The sequence below is a fragment of the Hydra vulgaris genome, chromosome 02, assembly GCF_038396675.1.
Source record: "Hydra vulgaris chromosome 02, alternate assembly HydraT2T_AEP".
In the NCBI taxonomy this organism is placed as follows: domain Eukaryota; kingdom Metazoa; phylum Cnidaria; class Hydrozoa; order Anthoathecata; family Hydridae; genus Hydra; species Hydra vulgaris.
In genome coordinates, this window is record NC_088921.1 from 7,606,866 (window position 1) to 7,626,964 (window position 20,099).

The 20,099-nt window shown below is 27.8% G+C and overlaps 1 protein-coding gene and 1 long non-coding RNA gene across 5 annotated transcripts; both read right to left on the reverse strand.

Annotated features, from left to right (window-relative positions):
* Positions 1-4,356: 4,356 nt before the first annotated feature.
* Positions 4,357-11,441, reverse strand: LOC136076363 (uncharacterized). 4 transcript variants are annotated; one of them, XR_010636205.1, is made up of 6 exons: positions 11,269-11,441; positions 11,034-11,133; positions 10,626-10,868; positions 5,359-5,450; positions 4,919-5,074; positions 4,357-4,557 (listed from the first exon to the last, which is right to left on the reverse strand). It is a non-coding gene; the product is annotated as an uncharacterized LOC136076363 (long non-coding RNA). The 4 variants fall into 4 exon arrangements; XR_010636204.1 differs by having other exon boundaries at positions 4,358-4,557; positions 5,368-5,450; positions 11,034-11,130; positions 11,269-11,437; XR_010636202.1 differs by having other exon boundaries at positions 4,358-4,557; positions 5,368-5,450; positions 11,269-11,437.
* Positions 11,442-11,520: 79 nt separating this feature from the next.
* On the reverse strand, positions 11,521-14,120 carry LOC136075787 (uncharacterized). Its single transcript, XM_065789224.1, has 2 exons — positions 12,331-14,120; positions 11,521-12,226 (listed from the first exon to the last, which is right to left on the reverse strand). Exon 1 carries the CDS (start codon positions 14,118-14,120, stop codon positions 12,753-12,755), a length of 1,368 nt encoding a protein of 455 aa, XP_065645296.1. The 3' UTR covers positions 11,521-12,226; positions 12,331-12,752.
* Positions 14,121-20,099: the final 5,979 nt, after the last annotated feature.

Here is a 20,099-nt window from a genome sequence, read left to right on the forward strand (position 1 = left end):
ATTTTGTGTTGAAATAGGAATATAAAAAACACCCTAAAATCTTTATTAAATGGTCTCTAGTCATGAAAAAAACTTTGCAGTTGTTCTTTAAAACAGTGAAAAAAATTTTGCAAGCATAATATGATTACCAAACTTTAAATTATAACAATCAGAACAGCAATATCTCTATTTTACAATCAAGTTATTTTATATTCAATCACATGGCCTTGACCTTGCTATTGTTGGGCTTATTAACAACACTGGTAGAAGTTATGTCGCCTGCAAGAGACTAGAATAGCTTACAAAAAATTATCAACATAAAGTAACCCATGAATTAGGTGGATTTAAAACACAAGTGTAATATATCTTAACCAGCACAAATGAGTTATTTGCTATATAAAGTTGTTGGCCATGAAGCAGGAGATATGTGAGTAAGTAGAGAGTTTAAAAATTAAAAGAAGATGAAGAACATTTTGAAAGGAAATTTAAAGCAAAATAAAGAAATCTGAACATAAAGTCATCAACAACACAAAGAATCGTGGTAGTTCAATGAATACTTGGTTAAAATTGTAGCAAAAATCAACAAATTTTATAAAATGCTGTAAGAGTCTGTGAATGCAGAAGACAGGTTCTTGCATTGTAAGTCTGAGTGCAAGGCAAAAAAAGATGTATACAAAGTTCAATCAAACAAACAGAAGGTATGAGGTAAGATGCTAGATGAATAAAATGAACAAAGAATATAGAGTTGTGAAGCAAATAGTTACAAAAAATATAGATTTTGTTAAAGGGTGTATTAAAGGGCTAGATAGAAAAATATTTACAAATGAAGTTTAGGTAAAAACGAGTTGGATGGCTCATTTTGAAAAATTGCTAAATGAAGAGTTTGAAATGATCAAGGAAGGTGAATAAGATTGGAGGACCAGCAGATAACAAGTAGTGAAGAAAAATGAAGGATGCTCAAAAAGCTCAGTTAGACAAGGCTGATAATCCTTCCAGTGTATTGAGGTAGGTTTTGAAAGCTACAGGGATGCGGATGTTCATTATGTTTTAGATCTTTGCAATGAAATTGTTCAAATATAAAATTCGGAATGATTAGAAGCATAAAATCAAGCCATGGCTGTTCCAATTATTATATTTTAAAGGTTGGCAATCATACCATGCTTGCAAAACTTTTTCACTGTTGTAAAGAACAATTGCAAAAAAGATGTTGGATGAAAAAAAAGAAAAGTTGGATGGTAAAGATTTGTAAATGTAGGGTGGTTTATATCAAGGAATAAACCTGCTTGACCAAGTGATAAAGGTTTTAGAAAGAACTATTGCAAAAACATATAACAACATAAGAAGCAGTGTATGTACAGAGGCGTGCCAAAGTTTAGAAACACTTTTTTAGGATTTTATGGCATAATTTTTCACAAACTTTCTTAAATAAGTTGGAATTTTTACCAAATGTGCTTTTATTATTTCAATTTAAAATACAAACCACAAAAGTTGTAAATCGAAAGGTTAATTAACTTTTAATTGTTTTTTTGAAAAAGCTTCCTTGCAAAAGTTAAGAAGCAGTATCATACCCTGCAAATAAATCATGTTTTTGTAAACAAAAGCAAAATTTAAGTTCAAAATATTTGTGAAATTTAATAACTTAATTACTTTAAGATATATGTCAAAGGCATTGAAGTATAATTAATTTCCAAAATATTGGTAAAACTTTATAACTCAATTACTTAGCAACCTTTTAAAAGCATCAGAAAAGCTAAAGAAGTTTCAAAGGAAATAAAGGAATTAATTCTAAAAGCCGTAGGAAATAAAATGACTTACAGGCAGATTTCTGAACTTTACAATGTTTCTAAACCAGATATAAGTCACACTATGAAAAGATTTTGTCTGCGCAAAACTATTGAAAGCAAACCTTGCTCAGGAAGACCTTAAGTTACAACTGAAAAGTCTGATAGATTATCAGTAAGGTATTCCAAAAATAATCCTCACAAGTCTGCTGTCTAACTTAACGCATCAGTTTCATGGCACAAACTTTGGCGTCAATACAACTAAACGCCAATTACGACAAAATAATCTCTATGACTGTTGCCCAGTTAAGAAATGGCAAATACCTGCAAGAAATTTAAAAACAAGAATAAAATTTGCAAAAGATCATATTAGTTGGTCTGTTAATGACTGGTCAAAAGTCTTTATATTTGATGAATCAAAGTTTATGCTATAAAGTAGTGACGGAATTAAGTATGTTGGGGGCCCAGTAGGAGACAGATTAATCCAAAATATCAGTTACCCACTGTTAATCATGGAGGAGGAAATGTTATGGTTTGGGTATGTTTAATCGTGACAATGTGGGTCCCATTCATTCACTTAGAAGGTTTTATGGACCAGAGAGTTTATTTAGACATCATAAAGAAAGTTATGCTGCCACATGCAAAGCATAACATGACTTGCAAATAGATCTTACAACAAGATAATGATCCAAAGCATTTAGCCAAATCTGTTAAAGAATAATTTAAATCACAAAAAATCAAAGATCTTAAATGACCTTTACAGAGCCCAGATCTCAATCCTATTAAGCATCTTTGGGAGTACATCAACTGGCATTTAGTTGGTAAAAAAATAACTAACAAAGACCATTTATTAGCATTTATTAAAAAAAGTTTGGTATAATATTCCTTAGGATGTACTCATTAAATAAGTAGATTCAATGCCTCATCGCTGTGATGCTGATTTAAAGACAAATGGATGTGCCACCAAATACTAAGTGTTTTATTAAAACTATTTTATTGTTAAAAAAATTGCTATTTTGTGAATTTTAGTAAAAGTTTCAGCTTTTTTGAAATAAATATTAACCAAATTCAGTTGTTTCTAAACTTTTGCACGGAAGCTTTTTCGAAAAAAAAATAAATAAATGTTAATTAACCGTTTAATTTTACAACTTTTGTGGCTTGTATTTTAAGTTGAAATAATATAGAGCACATTTGGTAAAAATTTCAGCTTATTTATGAAAGTTTGTGAAAAGTTATGCAGTAAAAATTGAAAAAAAGTGGCATTTTGAAAAACATGCAATCTGTAGAAGCGAAGAAACAAGGACGCTAGCATAATGATGAGGATCATCATTATAATTGATTAATTTTTTATAATTGATAATTTGCAAAAAGTTATCAGGATTGACATAAATCCTGATAACTTTTTGCAAAAAACTTTGTAAATAATCAAATAAAATTATTTTGTGCTAGTATTCCTAAGAATACTAATACAGAGTAAGGGTATGGAAATTTAAATGTTGTACAAAAGCAAAGCAGCTTAGGTATTTATGCTAAAAAAACACAACACAAAGTCCAAAAAAATAACTTATATTTAAAATAATAAAAAATATAACCTTAACATTTATGAAATTCTTCAGATTAATAATTACAATCAGATTAATAAATACAAGAAAAACATGTGTTTGATCATCTATGTGCTTGATCACCAATGCCAAAACTATGAGAAGCATAAACTAATGTAAAAAAATTAACAAAGTAACTTAAAAAATATATAGGTGGATGAATTTTTTAAATAGAACACCCAGCATATTCTATTAAAAAGGCTGAAAATGTATATAGATAGAGAAAAATCAAATATTTTCAGAATCTTTTTATTCTATGTGTTTTATCTCCATTACTAGGGATTGCAATACCAGTTAACTGGTTTACAAGTAAATCAAACTGAAAATGTATAATTTTGTTACTGGTGAATTTATCCTTAATTACTGGTAAATTTAAAAAAAATATATTATAAAAATCTAAGAAACTAAATACATTCATTCAATAAAAAACTACACTGCTCACCTTTTCAATAAAAAGTAAATGGAGATGTTTTTGTCCCCATTAACTTTTTTACTTAAACAGTTATTTTTTTTTTGTTACTATTCTGTCTCAAGTATTTTGCTGACTTGATATTTACTGAATGTGCACAAAATTAATTTGTACGTCCCAGCTAACACACCAGCGTTGGGCCAACGTTGGCCCAATGCTTCTTGTAACGTTGGCCCAACGTTGGCATCCAGCGTTGGGCCGATTCCTTGATGGCCGCCGGGCATACATTGGCCCGATTACATTGGCCCAATGCAGTTTAGCCAGCATTTATCCGACGATATATTTTATTAGGTTCAGTGAATTATAAACGCTACTTGTAACTAGCACGCAGTTAGTTAGGTCATTGTTAACATAAAATTTCTTAAATTTGTTTATTTTTAATGTATTAAAAAGATTGCAATTGCAATCGACGTATGATTAAAGCTATTTAAATTGTTTTAATCAAATGCAAACTGAAATGTGTTTGTTATTTCATTCAAGCTAAATTTATTTTTAAGGTGAAAAACAAAACATATTCAATAAAATGAAATGTATATCAGATAATATTAAAACTGTTATACAATAATCTAGACATTATCTTCGCCATTTGCATCACTGCCTTTGTCCCAAAGTTCCGAGTGGCATGCATAATCAATCCTCGCACCATCTGACTTTTTTCGGTCGTACAATTTACGAACCCACGACTTCATTTGATCGTTTACTTCCGCTTTTGAAACATCTTTTGCACCTTGTCGTAAAAAAAATACATTTAAATATTATTAAATAACTTTGTGTAAAAACATTTCAAAAACTTTAGTAGCCCTAAAAAATAGATTAACTACAGTTTAAAAGAAATTTGTTGGGCAATCATTAAAAAGACAACAAATGAAACCAATTACATTCTATTTACATTTAAACCAAATTTTATCTATTTTTCGTAAAGCCAACTTGGGTTTCCTAAAAGTTAAAACCTTAAATAGGGTTACATTCAGTTATAACTTAAGTATAAGTTAAAACTTACATGTGTATAAGTAAATTGTTTTATGTTATAACTGAATGGCCCTATACAACATAACTATTATCATGTTTAATATTTATTGATCACTAACCATAAACAATAGATTCATGTTTTTCATCCCTTGCTTTGTCCTCCTCGACCTTCACTGTTTACTTTGTTGATCCACTTCTGTAGCCATCAATTAACAGAAAATGTTGCTCACTGTTTCTTCAACAACTCGTCCATCAATCAAAACAAGATAAATAATCTGAAAAGTTTAAAAATAAACCCATAAGATCAGATAAAATATTTTATTAAAAGTACACTGAAGCTCTTTCAAGTAGAACCTGCTAAAGATGTTATAAAAATGGTATGCAATGGCAAAAATATATTGTCAGTTAATACCACAGCAACATCTGAGGAGCGCAGCGGTGGATTAATACTTTTATAGCCCTGGATCTAGTATTTTTTGGAGGCTTTTTTTATACTCTACAGTGTAATAATGACTACTAAAAAATATGTAATATTTAAAATTCAAAAGCAAAAAAAAACATTATTTACGTCGAGACATATTAATGTTGATAAACCAGGTGACATTCTTCGCATAGGCAAATTGCTATTCTGTTGTTCACTCACATTACTAACTAAAAGTAAATATAACAAACGTTAAAAACTTTCAATGAGTCTTGTTTTGCAGTGACGATATATATATATATATATATATATATATATATATATATATATATATATATATATATATATATACATATATATATATATACATATATATATATATATATATATATATATACATATATATATATATATATATATATATATATATATATATATATATATATATATATATATATATATATATATATATATATATATATATATACATATATATATACATATATATATACGCATATATATATATATATATACATATATATATATATATATATATATATATATATATATATATATATACATATATATATATATAAGTCTATATATGTAAATATTAAAAATAGTATCTTTAAATTATCATGCATAACTATGTATATTTTAAAGAGTGCTCAATACATAAACTAGAGCTATATAGTATATATTACTTTTACCCGCAGTATCAGGAATTAGCTAAATGCTAATAGTTATAATATTATTTGCTATATATATATATAATATTATTTGGCAAATAATATTATATAAAAAATATAAATAGTAAATAATAAATATAAATATTAGCATTTAGCAAATTCCTGATACTGAGGGTAACAGTAATATATACTATATAAATATATATATATATATATATATTTATATTTATATATATATATATACATATATATATATATATATATATATATATATATATATATATATATATATTTATATATATATATATATATATATATATATATATATCTGTATCTATATATATCTATATATATATATATATATATATATATATATATATATATATATATATATATATATATATATATATATATTATAGTATATATTATACCTACATAATAATATATACTATATAATAATACATATATACCTATGTGTATATATATATATATATATATATATATATATATATATATATATATATATATATAAATATATATTTTTTACAACAATTATAAATGTATTCTATAAAATATATACATATATATATATTACATATATACCTATATAGATGTATATATATATATATATATATATATATATATATATATATATATATATATATATATATATATATATATATATATATATATATATATATGTATATATAATATACTAAAACTTAATCTAAATAGATCATAATATTATCTAAAATTAACAATAAATTTTTTGATAAAAACAACAGAAATCTTGGTTTAAGATTTAAGATTTATGACGAAACTAATAATATTATAGATATTGTATTGAATCCTTTGTAAGTGTAGCTGCACAATTCCTTGCACGCAACGCTCTAATATCTTTGCAGAACACTCAAAAATTACTTTGCTTTTTCTATTAATTTACAACGATGCCATTATAAAAAGCAAACTATTTATAAATGGAGATTGTAATGCTATATATAAATGCTTTGCGTGAATAGCTCGATAAGCCACAAGCGTAGGTTTTTCAAAGTAAGTTGGCCCAACGTAGAGCCAATGTGATGAAAATCTACGTCGAGTTACATTGCGTTGGCACTACGTTGGGCCTACGTTAGTCATCCAATCCAACGTTAACCCAACGTTGGGCCAATTAAGCATGTGTTAGCTGGGGTAGCTCATATCATAAACAAAATCTTTTCAAAACATGTTAAAGAGGTAATAAAAATAACAAATTGCCTGTTTCATGGGAGAAAAAAATATTTCTAGTTGCTAATTACATTTTTTTAAATACTTTATTAAATCATTTGTTTGGTGCAGTTGTTACACTATCAACAGCTAAAGTTGGTTTGTTACTTGTTACATATTTGTTTGTACACCTTATAATTTAAGAGCACTGTTTAGCGCTAAGGGTTATGCAAATATTCTTAAGTCTCTATACGATTCAAACTTATATACTTAAGTATCTATAGGATTCAAAAGTATAATGCATTGTATGGTGCATTGGGTAAATCTAAACATGCTGGGAGTACATCTATATATTGCAATATATAGATGTACTCCCAGCATGTGTAAATTTAAACACTCAGTGTGTAAACCTAAAGTGTGACACTGCATCATGAAGTGTCCACCCCAATGTACCAACAATAACAAAAAAACAACAACAACAAAAAGCAATACATTTACCAAAAATATAGGTGTTTTACATAAGAATGTTATAAGTTGCAAAATATATGTACAGTCTACATTCTGGATGATTCGCTCTAATATAGCTAGGCTAAATCGAGGAGAGCAGCCATGAACAAAACAAAACAAAAACAATGCAAATAAAATAAAAAATACACACACAGAAGGTTGCTATTAGTCAACATTCATATTTATATCTTATATATCTTCTATAGTGAGATATCTTTTATCAACAGTGATACAACTATTATTTCAAAACTTTCTTAACTAATCTTAAACATTATGTTTGATCATAGTAATATTTTAAACCATACCTAATTCTTGATATCTTTCCGCACTATAACTTACTTTAATGGTATTTCTGTTGAAAATCTTATGTAATTTATTAGAGAGAGGAAATTGTTTGTTTACTAATTTTGGAAAAATTTTACCTATATTTGTTAAAACATTTTTGCTGTGGGGGGTTGAACCAAATTATGTTTCTATTTCTATTACGCTTTTTTGCAATTTTCTTTTCAAATTTTAGCTCGAAATTTTAAAAGCCACTTTTTTTAAGGGCGTCTTCATAAATGCGTTTAGAGGAGTTAAAAATATTTTCATTAGAAGAGTTTTAATTTAGCCTATTGTTAATTAAAATTGGAATTTGTTTTAGAATTTGAGGGGGATGGTTCGAATTCACATTAATATACAATAAATTCGTCATTAGGCTTTTGTAGGGCTTGTAGGAACTTTCTGAAAGGTTAAATATGACATCAAGAAAATTCACTATTTTTAAATATATGTTTATTTTAATTTGGAAACCAATGTTTTTAAAATTCTATTAATATCTTTTCTAATTTTATCGAGTTGTCCCAGTGGGCACAGGACCTAAATAAGACGTCTTTTGAACGTTCAAAAGACGTCCGAAACGTTCAATAGACGTTTAAAAGACGTCTTTTTTACGTCCTGTGCCCACTGGGGTGGCCCTGATTTTTTATGCATTATTATTAAACCGTCATCGTGATAAAGACCTATAGGTCTTTATCGCGAAATATCATGAAAATGATTTATATAAATCATTTTCAAAATTTTCCAGGTCAGAAATAAATGTAACTGTAACTTCCTGTTAAGCAAAAAAATATAGTAATTAAATTTTTTTTTATAATAATTTATAACTTCCTGTAAAATATTTTTTTCTATAAATTGAATTTTTTTTGAGATTTAGTAACTCTTCCTGATGATCCAGCAGTGGTGAAACTTCAAGTTGAAGAAAAAAGTTAGATATGTGTTTTTTACTAATATATATATATATATATATATATATATATATATATATATATATATATATATATATATATATATATATATATATATATATATATATATATATATGCATACGTATATATATAAACAGTTGTTTAACGTCTATATTGTAAAAGTCTTATATTATACTAAACGGAGATAATGTAAATTTTATAAAATTGTAAATACTTGTTGCAATAGAACTGTGGCATCTAAATATGGTCAACGCTTTTTTATTTTATAATTGCTTTTGTTTTGTTTATTGTAACTTTTGTTTTGTTTTGATTTTCTCAGTATTTTAGTTTATATTTTATTTATTTATTTAGTCATATTATTTGCAATATATTTTGGATATTATATTATAAGAACTATGGGTAATATATTTACTAAATCTTTATAGTTTTTTTTTAGCAGAGTTCGTTTTTATGTTATCTTTAGTTGTTAGGTTTTGTCAGTTTATTACTGTTTGTAACTGTAACTTTGTATGTATAAACGATTGTTGTATAGAAAATTATAGCGATTTATTTAAATTATTATAATTACTATACTATTGTTATTACTATTGTTAAAATAACATGTTATTATTATTATTTATTATTATTATTATAAATATTATTTTGATTTTTACCGTTACTAGTTTAATCATCGTGGAATGGGCAACACGTATTCCAGAAACCACACTTTTGACATTGCAAGCGTAATTATCAACATAGTCTTTCCCCAAAGTGACAAAATACGTAGTCACAGAAACTTGAGTTTTTTCTCTATTTTCTTTAGATTTACTAACCGGTTGAAATTGGTAGTTTCACTCAGTCTAGTGTAAAAAGTAACACCTAATATTTTGAAACCGGTGTGTTCCACTCAATATTGTCCAAATCTGGGTAAATTTTAGGATCAAAACCCATTAGTGCGAGACCCTTGGTTTTTGAAGCATTGATCACTGAACCACTTGCTTTTTTAATCAGTTTTTTTTTTCAAAAAATTAGCGGACAGATTTTACGTCCCTGGCAAAAAAGTTAGAATTGTCTGCTTACTGTTGTAATTTAAGGGGTTTCAGTGTTCCTGGTAGTGAGAAACCTTATATTATACAATCCGCTCTGATCACCAAATTAGGAGCTTTTGCGACAAAAACGTACAGCGGAAGAGAGAGAGGATCGTCTTGTCTGACTCCTCTTTCCATAGGGAAGAAGGCCGACAAAAAATCGCAATTCAAAACAGATGCCGAAACTTCTGAATATAGAGTGTTTTACTTTTCTTACAGGTAGTTAGCTTTTTCAAACACCAAGAAATGTTGAGTCTGCCCCTCTCTAATGGAAAACCATTTAATCACCTATAGCATTAGTTTTTAAATGTAACATTTGTGTAGAAATATGGATACTAAATTAAAAAAACAAAATCAAAATATGACCTTTTAAATGACGTTTTTTTGAAACTTTTCACCCTCTTATTTTTTATTGGTTTTTCATTTGAAAACCTTTTTCTTTAACTTGGTTATAATGTAATATACAAATATAAGTAACAAATATGAGTAGCCCTTTAATATCAGTTTAGGTTGCAAAAAATGGGGTAAGGTTAGGTGAAATCATAATAGGATTAAGGTTTAGGATAGCAAGATTTAGATTTTACAAGAAAAAATTACAATTTTAATTGCAAAATTTATAAGTATAATTGAACAATTGAACAATTAATAAATTCACTAAAAAAACCAAAATGTTAATTTAAAACAAAGATTACATGTTTCGATGTCTTGTCATTTAGGCAAGGGTATTTAATAACCAAAGAATTAAATATCTCTCTGTCTTGGCTAGTTGGATACTGATTACTGGGTGTTTGGGCGTGCGCATTCATAATTGTAATTGTTCCTCTGACCATTCGTTTATACTGTTCAGCATTTATACAGTTTCTTTAAGCAGCACTTGCAAATTCCAAGTCATGATATATAGGATACGTTGCTCCAAGGTTTTGTGACTGTTTTACCTGTTAAATTATATTTATAGAAACATGAATCAAGCTGTAGTTTGAATTTAACACTTTTTTGTATTTATAGCGAAGATGAGAACTTAGTCAAAAAGTAACTTAAAAACACTTTATGAGTAATGCAGTTTTGATATAAAAAAAAGAAGTATCTTATTTTAAACTTACAGTAAAAAAAAGCAACCTTTTTTTCTTATCGAGTATACTATTATTTTTCTCATCACAATTAATGCCATTAACAAGTCTTCCTGATGCTATGTTATTGCTTCTTAAAAAAAAAATAATTGCAATGCATGTGAAATTTTTTTTGACTAAATTTGAATTTCAACTAATATTTCCATATACGGCAGAAACGAAAAAATATCTCTACTTATGATGCATAATAATAGATAATGTAATTTACCTCATTTTTGCATCTAACATTTAACAACATTTCTGACTTTTATTCTGGTACGCATCTTCTGATGGTTCACAAGGTTCCATAAATGATCTCCAAAAAATCACAGTCATTTATAATTTCAGGACAGGATCTAAAAATTAATTTTAAATCAAACTTTGTCAGCCATGAAGAAAATCAGAGCTGTTTATATATATATATATATATATATATATATATATATATATATATATATATATATATATATATATTGCCGTTAAATAATATATACAGTTTCGAAGCTCATAAATAAAAATAAATATTAGCTGTGCAAGATGAATACTAATTTAGCCTTATCACCGAGCCCTATTCTCACGTATTTACAAAAACCGTAATACTTAAATATAGTTAACAAAGTATTTATAAAAAAAAAGTTAAAATATAAAAGTAAAAAAGATAACAATTCGTTGTCTTTTGAAGAAAAATTTAAAGAATAAAAATTTAAGAAAAGAGTAAGATCAAGTGAATAAGAAAAAATAAAGAAGATATTATCATTTGCTTAAAATTTAAACTAAGATTTAAAAATAAAAAGTTAATAAATTAATATACACCATAGAAATAACATAAATAAATTAGCCTACTTCGTAGAAATAACGTAAATAAATTAGCAAACGTCATAGTGGTAATACCATAATTAAGGTAATAAAAAAAAATGGTGTTACACTCAGTGACAATTTTTGTATAAATTATTTTTTGTATTTGAGTTTTAATTAAAAAAAACGTTTAAAATCGGATATATTAAAATCCATAAGTAAGAATGCCTGTTTTGATTCATTTTTAAACTGTTCTATACTAGTTTATGGTGGTACAGCAACAACCTGCTACCATCAAGGTGGTATCGCAACAACCTGCTACCATCAAGGTGGTACTGCAACAACCTGTTACCATCAGGGTGGTACCGCTGGAAAAAACTAAAATCCAGATTCTAAGATAAAACACATTTTTATTATAATTTATTATATACTTATGTTTTTTCCAATTAAAAAAAATTGAAATATTAGGTAACTATTCATAATGGCGCAAACTTACCCTAAAATATGGGCTGAAAAGCGAAATTTTGAAACCATATTTCTCAAGTTAGAGTTTTCAAATGCAGTTGAAACTTTGCACACTTGTTCTGATGATAGATTTGCTCCATTTAACCGTTTAATTTTTTGCCTAAAAGGTTTCTTCAGATTTTAATGAATTTTTTATAAATTTTTTAGAAAAATTTGGTGCTTTTCATTTTTAAATTCTTTCTATAGGAAAAAGTAGAAAACATCATAAAAAACCTATCAGTTAAATGATTCTTTAATATGTAATGAATCATTGGTGATAATATCAACTTTGAAGCAATATTATTAGATGAGATATCATGCTTTGAAATTTAGAGTTTTCACAAAAATCATAACTCTAGAAAATTGAAGGCGAAGACAAAACTAAGTTTAAAAAATAAAAAACACTTAATAATCTTAGATAAATTCGCCAGGTATATAAGAATTCATTTGTTCTTCTTTGTCTAAAGTTCCTTTATGTATTCTTCTAAGTCTCTTTTGTTGATTTTTTATTTCAATCAAATCTTTCCGCAACATTCTTCTTACACGACTAACATCTTGTTTAACTGATTTTTTCAGGGTAAACTTTCCAAGTAAGCCAAATGCTTTGAAAACATTAGTAATATCAGTACAACCTTCATTAAATTGTAAAACAGCAGAAGAAACTCCCATTTCCAGTGTTTGTCTGCTAACAAAAACATTTTTGGGAATCATTGTCCAAATAATTGAATTTAGAGACTCATTTGCGTTCTGAGTTTCTCCATGTAAACATTTATTAAGAAGTTGATCAGATTGTAACTCTTTAAAAATTGGAAGAATAATGTGATGGATCCACATAGGCATACTAGCTGTAGGTTTATACTTATTAGTCTTATTAATTTGGTCTAGATGCCAGTTACACAAAGTATCTGGTGTTCTTGGACAAAACTGATGGCGGTAACTTGGGTCTTCAAAATCCGTAAAATGGAGAAGTATGGAAACTTCTTTTTTCGTAGCATAAAGTGCTCCTTTATTTTTCCTTATAGCCATGTCATAATAACTTTGCGTGGTACTAATTGTTTTATCAGTTAGTCTGCCATTTCTAGCCAGAGGCGTTTTTGTACCTTTGTATGATTTCACTATGTTACGTAACCTATTACCTAAACGTTTTTTTACATGCCCTACACATTCAAGTTTGATTGGCACAATGTTAAAATCTTTATAGGGATTGTCAAGAACAACATTTTTGAAGGAATTTGTATCTCCATTACCCAAGTATTCATGGTATATTAAATTGCGTTCACTTATTGATCTACGAAAGATCTCAACGGCACCGGCGGACTCTATAGATCCTGATGAATTACGATGACTTATGTGACATTGATGATTTCCAAACCATGTTTCATTTGCAGAAGTTCCTTTTCTCTTTTCCCAAACTTGACAACTTTTACAATGTTTGGAAAAGGTTTGCACGTCAACACATTTATCACCTATTACTGCTGTAACAACTCCATTGAGAGAGCTGTGCCCGCGCTTTTGCCAAGTACCATCAATTGTTACTCGCTTATGCGTTGGTTTTCCTGGTACGCCATTTTGCTTCTCATCAGACGCTTTTTTCATTTTGTCATATGCTGCACTTTCATAAGCATTGCTTACTTTGTTTTGTATATCCAAAAATCCATTTACACTTAAACAATGCAAGTTCATACATCTTGCAAATGTTTCCAAAGCACTAAAACCACGACCGATTTCTCGAAAACTTATAACACTACGAATGTTTGAGTCAAACATATTGCGTCCCTGCATCTTTATTTGAGAAATTGTACTTGAGGTGTAAAAGTCTTTACTCCATTCGCAGCTGTAACAAAAGAGTTTCAATGCATGGCAAAATCCCATGCGACTGTCAAGTTGATCAACAATATCTAATTGGTTATTTTATTACATATTTGACAAGCTGTAGATGATATAATCTCTTTAAAATTTTAATATCACAAGTCCTATCCGAAAAACTATCATTAATATTTATATTGCCATTGAGTTTCCTGCTACTGGGACAGGTAGGTTCACTAAGTCAGTTCTTTATTTTAGTTTTTGTGGCACATTTCCTTGGAATAACGCCATTCCACTTTCTTTTGTGATGTCTAATAAAATTTTGCTTGCTACATATTTTTGTACTCATAGTTAATTTACTTTCAGTTGTACAGTAGTATTATAACACAATAAAGTATAAACAGAGAATAACATTAAGTAAAACTCTTTATTTGAATAAAACCAGTACACAGTTTTTATTACCCAGTAGACAGTTTTTTAAGCTCTATTGTAGAGGTTTTTACATAAGTTTTTTGTTTTAAATAATAGTTTTTAGATCGGAGATGCAAAGTATATTATATGACATTCAATTCAGTTAAATTCCTATCCATTTTTAGCAATAAAAAGCAAGATATATGGAGTAATACCCGTTGCTAAGGTGTTTCTATGGACTAAATCATTATACTGCCTTGTAATAAAATCTTAAAAACACTATTTTAGCACATAAAAACACCTGAAACCTATATATCATTTAAAGGAGCATTAAATTTTGCACCAATTAACATTCAAAAATAAATTTTGATTTTTTCTTCAAAAATCTGTTTTTTTTTTCCTGTGGGACCACCTTATGTGTATTTACAATTTTGGGAAACATTTTCCACAAGTAAGGTCCACGATAAAGAACTGAATATGAAGTTAGTTTTGAATTATATTTTGGGACAACAAAGTTGTTATTTTTTTGGATATTTATGAACCATTTTGTCAAAATAGGATTGAAATATTTTTGGAGATAATCCTATATTTGTTTTATACATTAACATTAAAACTTGGTGTAAGTTGATTTTGTGTATATTTAATGCTCCAAGTGTACGCAGAAGAGGCTCACAAGGTAGAGTTCTATTAGCTCCAAAAATTATTCTGCACGCGTGTTTTTGTTTACAGTACAATTTTTTTAATTTTGTATGGTTTGTACTTGCCAATGCAATATTGCAATAAATTAAATAACAATAAATAAAAGAGAAATATAAACTTTTTAAAAAACTACTGTTTAAAAATGGTTAAAAAAAGTCCTATATATCATTGCTAAATTTTTTGATATTTTATTTTCAATACTTTTTATATGTAAACTCCAATGTAAATGTTCATCTAAGATTAGTGATCGACCGAAACCGAAATTTGAGCCGAAACCGAAAGTACCGAAATTTCGGTTCAGTGAAGCCGTAGCCGAAACCGAAACCGAAATTTCGGCCGAAACCGAAACCGAAATTTCGGCCGAAATTTGAAAATGAATATTTAAAATCCCTGAACCTTTTATGATCACCGAATTAAAGCAAAAAAAAACTATTTTACATATATCTAGCCAATCACCATGTAACATAGCTTGATAAAAACTCTAATATGTCAAGACATTTCAATAATTAAAGGTAATAATTGAAGTATTTTCTCTGCGAAATACATATTTTTTTATTTTTTCTGGCAAAAGTTTCTTTCATTTGAAAAGATTTCTCCAGCAGTTAAAAACAACCTTTTAACTTCGGGAGATGTTGGTGGAGGTCTAAGGAATCTCTTTGCTACTTTTGCCAAACCAAACTTTGCTTTTAATGTTGTTTTCTAATATAAATCTATGAAACTTTTTTTTTTATTGTTATTTAGGTGCTCCAAGAAGACCTATAGGTCTTGTCAAAGAGCACCGCGGAAGTGCATTTAACCAGGAAGTTTACGCCTCCTTCATTACCGTGACGCAAAAATATATGCGAAGCTCGTTTTGAGCCTGGCTCTCCTGCTTAAAAGGCAAGCGCTCTAACCGCTGCGCCACGGTCGCACAAGAAACTTCAGACCTTCTATGAAGTTTGAATCAATTTTTGAGATTTATAGGACTGCCGGTAGTTGTATTGCTTTTTCAGTTAAGAGATTTTTTAGAGTAAACCACTTCTTAAATGAGATGAAAGTCCGCTAAGTGATTGAAGTTTTGGATTGTGCGATCCACGAGATATTTTCAAATTGCAAGTTCCGTATTTGAAATCACTAACGGTCACGGTAAAATGATTCCATAAACCAGTTTTTTATCGATTATTTTCCATTGTAAAATTTAGCACTGAGAAATTTTTGATGAAACTATTGGTTTGGGTTGCTTTACTTAAATGTTAATTCATTTTAAGAATGATTTGAGAATAGTAACTTAAAACTATTATGTAACGTGATTTCAATTAAAATTCCGAAAGTTTCCGTTCACTATCTAAGATTACGCCTAGAAAGTTTACTGAGTTTTCTCTTTAAATGTTAGTGTTATTGATTATTGATTGATTATTAGATTAGGCAAATTGATGGGAATATTTTTTGATTTATTCACTTTGTGGAACAAAATAAATTTGGTTTTATCCACATTTAGATAACGTTTATCACTTTTAAACCACTCATTAACTTCAATAATTTGTCGTTTGTAGTTTCAAATAGTGTATTAATATGTGGGAATAAAAAAGGTTGGAGTCATCTGCAAAAAGATTACAATTTAATAGGTAAATCGCTAAATTTAAATCATTAATATACCCTAGGAACAACAGTGGTCCTAAAATAGAGCCCTGGGGAACCCCACAAATTAAGGCAGTCGGAAATGTTTGTTTTTGTTCATAAACTATAAATTGCTTTCAATCGGTCAAATAACTCTTACACCAAAGTAAATTGTTATTTTTTATACCATTAAAAGTTTTCAAGTTTTTTTATTATATTGTGATTAACGGTATCGAAAGCTTTTGACAGTTCAATGAAAACTCCTAAGGTAAAGTAGTTACTACTGAATGCACTTGATATTTGATTTACTAGTTCAATCATTGCATGCTCATTTGAATTTTTTTTTTTGAAACCAAATTGTTTTGAATACACGATATCGTTTTTTGATAAGTGATTAAAAAGCCTATTGTACATTATTCTCTCAAGTAATTTTGAAAAACAAGGTAAAATAGATATAGACCTATAATTAGAAATATTTGAGTCATCTCCGGAATTAAATATCGGCGTGATTCGTGCAATTTTTGTATATATATATAAAATATATATTATATATATATATATATATATATATATATATATATATATATATATATATATATATATATATATATATATATATATATATACATATATATGTATTATACATACATCTATATTCGTCTATATTCATCTATATTTTGATAAAATTTTGAATAAGTTTAACTTAATTATTTAATTCTTTTATAACTTCAAGACGGTTTCGTCTTGCCCTTTTTTGTGTTGTACTAACAATTTTTGAATATATGTTTATTTTCAATTTTTTTATTGGACAAACAGGACAAAGCGTATAGAAGCACGTGCTTTCCTCGCTCTCGCCCTGCCTACGGGTCTGCTTTAAGTGGTTTTTACTAAAAACTCGTTTATTTAGTTAAAAATAGCACTTGAAGAAATTAAATTATGGAAAAAATATTAAACAATACTTGCATTTTTAAATCACAAATATTATTCATAAGAATGATTTCTTTTAAGCAACATGTCATCTTTTTCAATTTTTTATGCAAATTCTGAGCAGCTATATATTTTCTTAAATTAAATTTAATGAACAAAACAGCTGCCAAAGATTTCATTGTAATTTGGGATTTTCCTATCATCCAAATATCATTATCAATCGAAAACAATTGCTCTACGGAAGCGTTTGTATCTGTCAAACATAAAGCGGCTTTCACCAATTTAAAAATTGTTATAATGAGCGTTATTATTTTCGAAAGGAGAAAAAATTTCAACCCATCGCTTGTCACATTTAACAGACTGCGAGTTCCAAAAAGAAAACTTTTCCTGTGTGCAATATAAGTTAGTTCTCCGAATTTCGTCAAACAATTTATTGTCATCAAATGTGGTTTCTGTTGATTTTTTCAAAAAAGTTATAGTTTAAATAATTTCAATCCATTCAACTTACAGTTAGGAAAGACCATTTAAAAACTTCAACCTGATTTAAGTGACGCTAAAGGTAGATGTTTTTCTTCTTCTCTAGATTTTATATGGTCTTTCAAACTCTTTTATACTACGGCAACTTCAGCAGCAGAAATATCATCTTTCTCAATTTTTTTTTCCGTGTTATAAAAAACATCGACTAGAACAAAAAACAATACTACTTCACCCATTTCGTAATTGAAAAAGTCAAATAAAAGTTTCAAACAATTTTCTAAGATTAAAAAGTATGACCTAGTGACTAATATAACTTAAGCACTCTTTCGATAGATTGAAGTAAGGCCAACCAACGAACCTTTGAGAATCCTAGCAATATTTGATACTCCACACAGGCCACATCGCTGAAATTTTCTAAACTAGAACTCCAACAGTAAAACGGTAAAAAAAATGAATAAATTTGCGGAATAATTATCTCCACTCCGATAGATAAACAACCAGATGCAATGTTTATAAAATTCGTTCGATAAAATAAGAGCATTGCAACCGATACCAATGATTTCATAAATAGTTATATAAACCTTAAACTACTTCTTTATGAACACATATTTTTATGAACTTCTTATTAAAATAAATCGCAAAGCATTATTTACAATAATTAGAGAAAAAAGACATTACAAAGCAAACAAAACTTGCGTAAAACAAGCGCATTTTCTTTGTTGTAGTTGAAAAATTTTTCGAAGTAATTTTTTTTCTTCTCTAATTGGAATTAAAATTTCTTTTTTTTAAATGTTTACGGAAACTTAATTCATTTAGTTTCGTGTTTTATAGTTAAGTTTATTGGAATTTTATTGATTTTGTTTTTTAACTTTATTTTAGAAAATTCATTTACTAAAAGTCTTTCAAATAATACGAAAAACTACCGTCAAACGCTTACTGTACACGTCAAACGCGTACATATGGTCACCTTATTTCTTATTGCTTAGAGAATATGCGAATAAAATAAACGTAGCCATTTTTTAAGTCATTGCAGTCAGTTAATAGTTCCCACTTTACATCTTGTAAGAGATCGCGAAATTTGGCGAGTGATTCATTGTTCATTTTTCTAGCATAAACAATTTTTTTTTTAATTTTTTTATTCTTGGGTTGCAGAACTTGTAATCAGAAAAACTGGAAAAGGGTAATGATATCTGTTTTAATAATACCACTTTGCATTTTAGCCTTTTTATAATAATTAGTAATAATATTATCAATAATGGATGCAGTTATTTTTGTCACACCTGTTGACTTGTTAATCATGGGGAAAATGCTGTATTGCAAAAGTGTATTTATAAAACGCGCAACGTTTTTATCTGTTTTATTATTCGAAAAATTCAAATTACAATCACCCAATAAAGAAACGTATTTTTTTACGAGCTTTGGTAACAAGGAGTTTAATTGGTTTTCAAACTGATTGTAATTACCATTTGCGATCTATATAATGCTGTTATAAATGTATTTTTGTTTATTTTATTAATTATTTCAATAGTAAATGACTCACAATCAACGTCATTTACTTTGAGGTTATCTACATGCTTAAAGTCAATGAGTTTTGGACAAAAATAGATACGCCCGCGCCAATACCGTTTACTCTCGGCTGATGGATGGGTTTATATCCTGATATAAGAAAGTTAGATTTAATCGTGCCTCGATGACACTAAATTTCTATTAGACAAATGAGACTTAACTTGTTATATATACTATTTAGCATTAATTTTAAATTTTCAAAGTTTTTATTAATGTTTCAAATGTTTAAATGTAATAACGAGAAATAAGATGATGAACAATGAAGAACATGTTTAACAT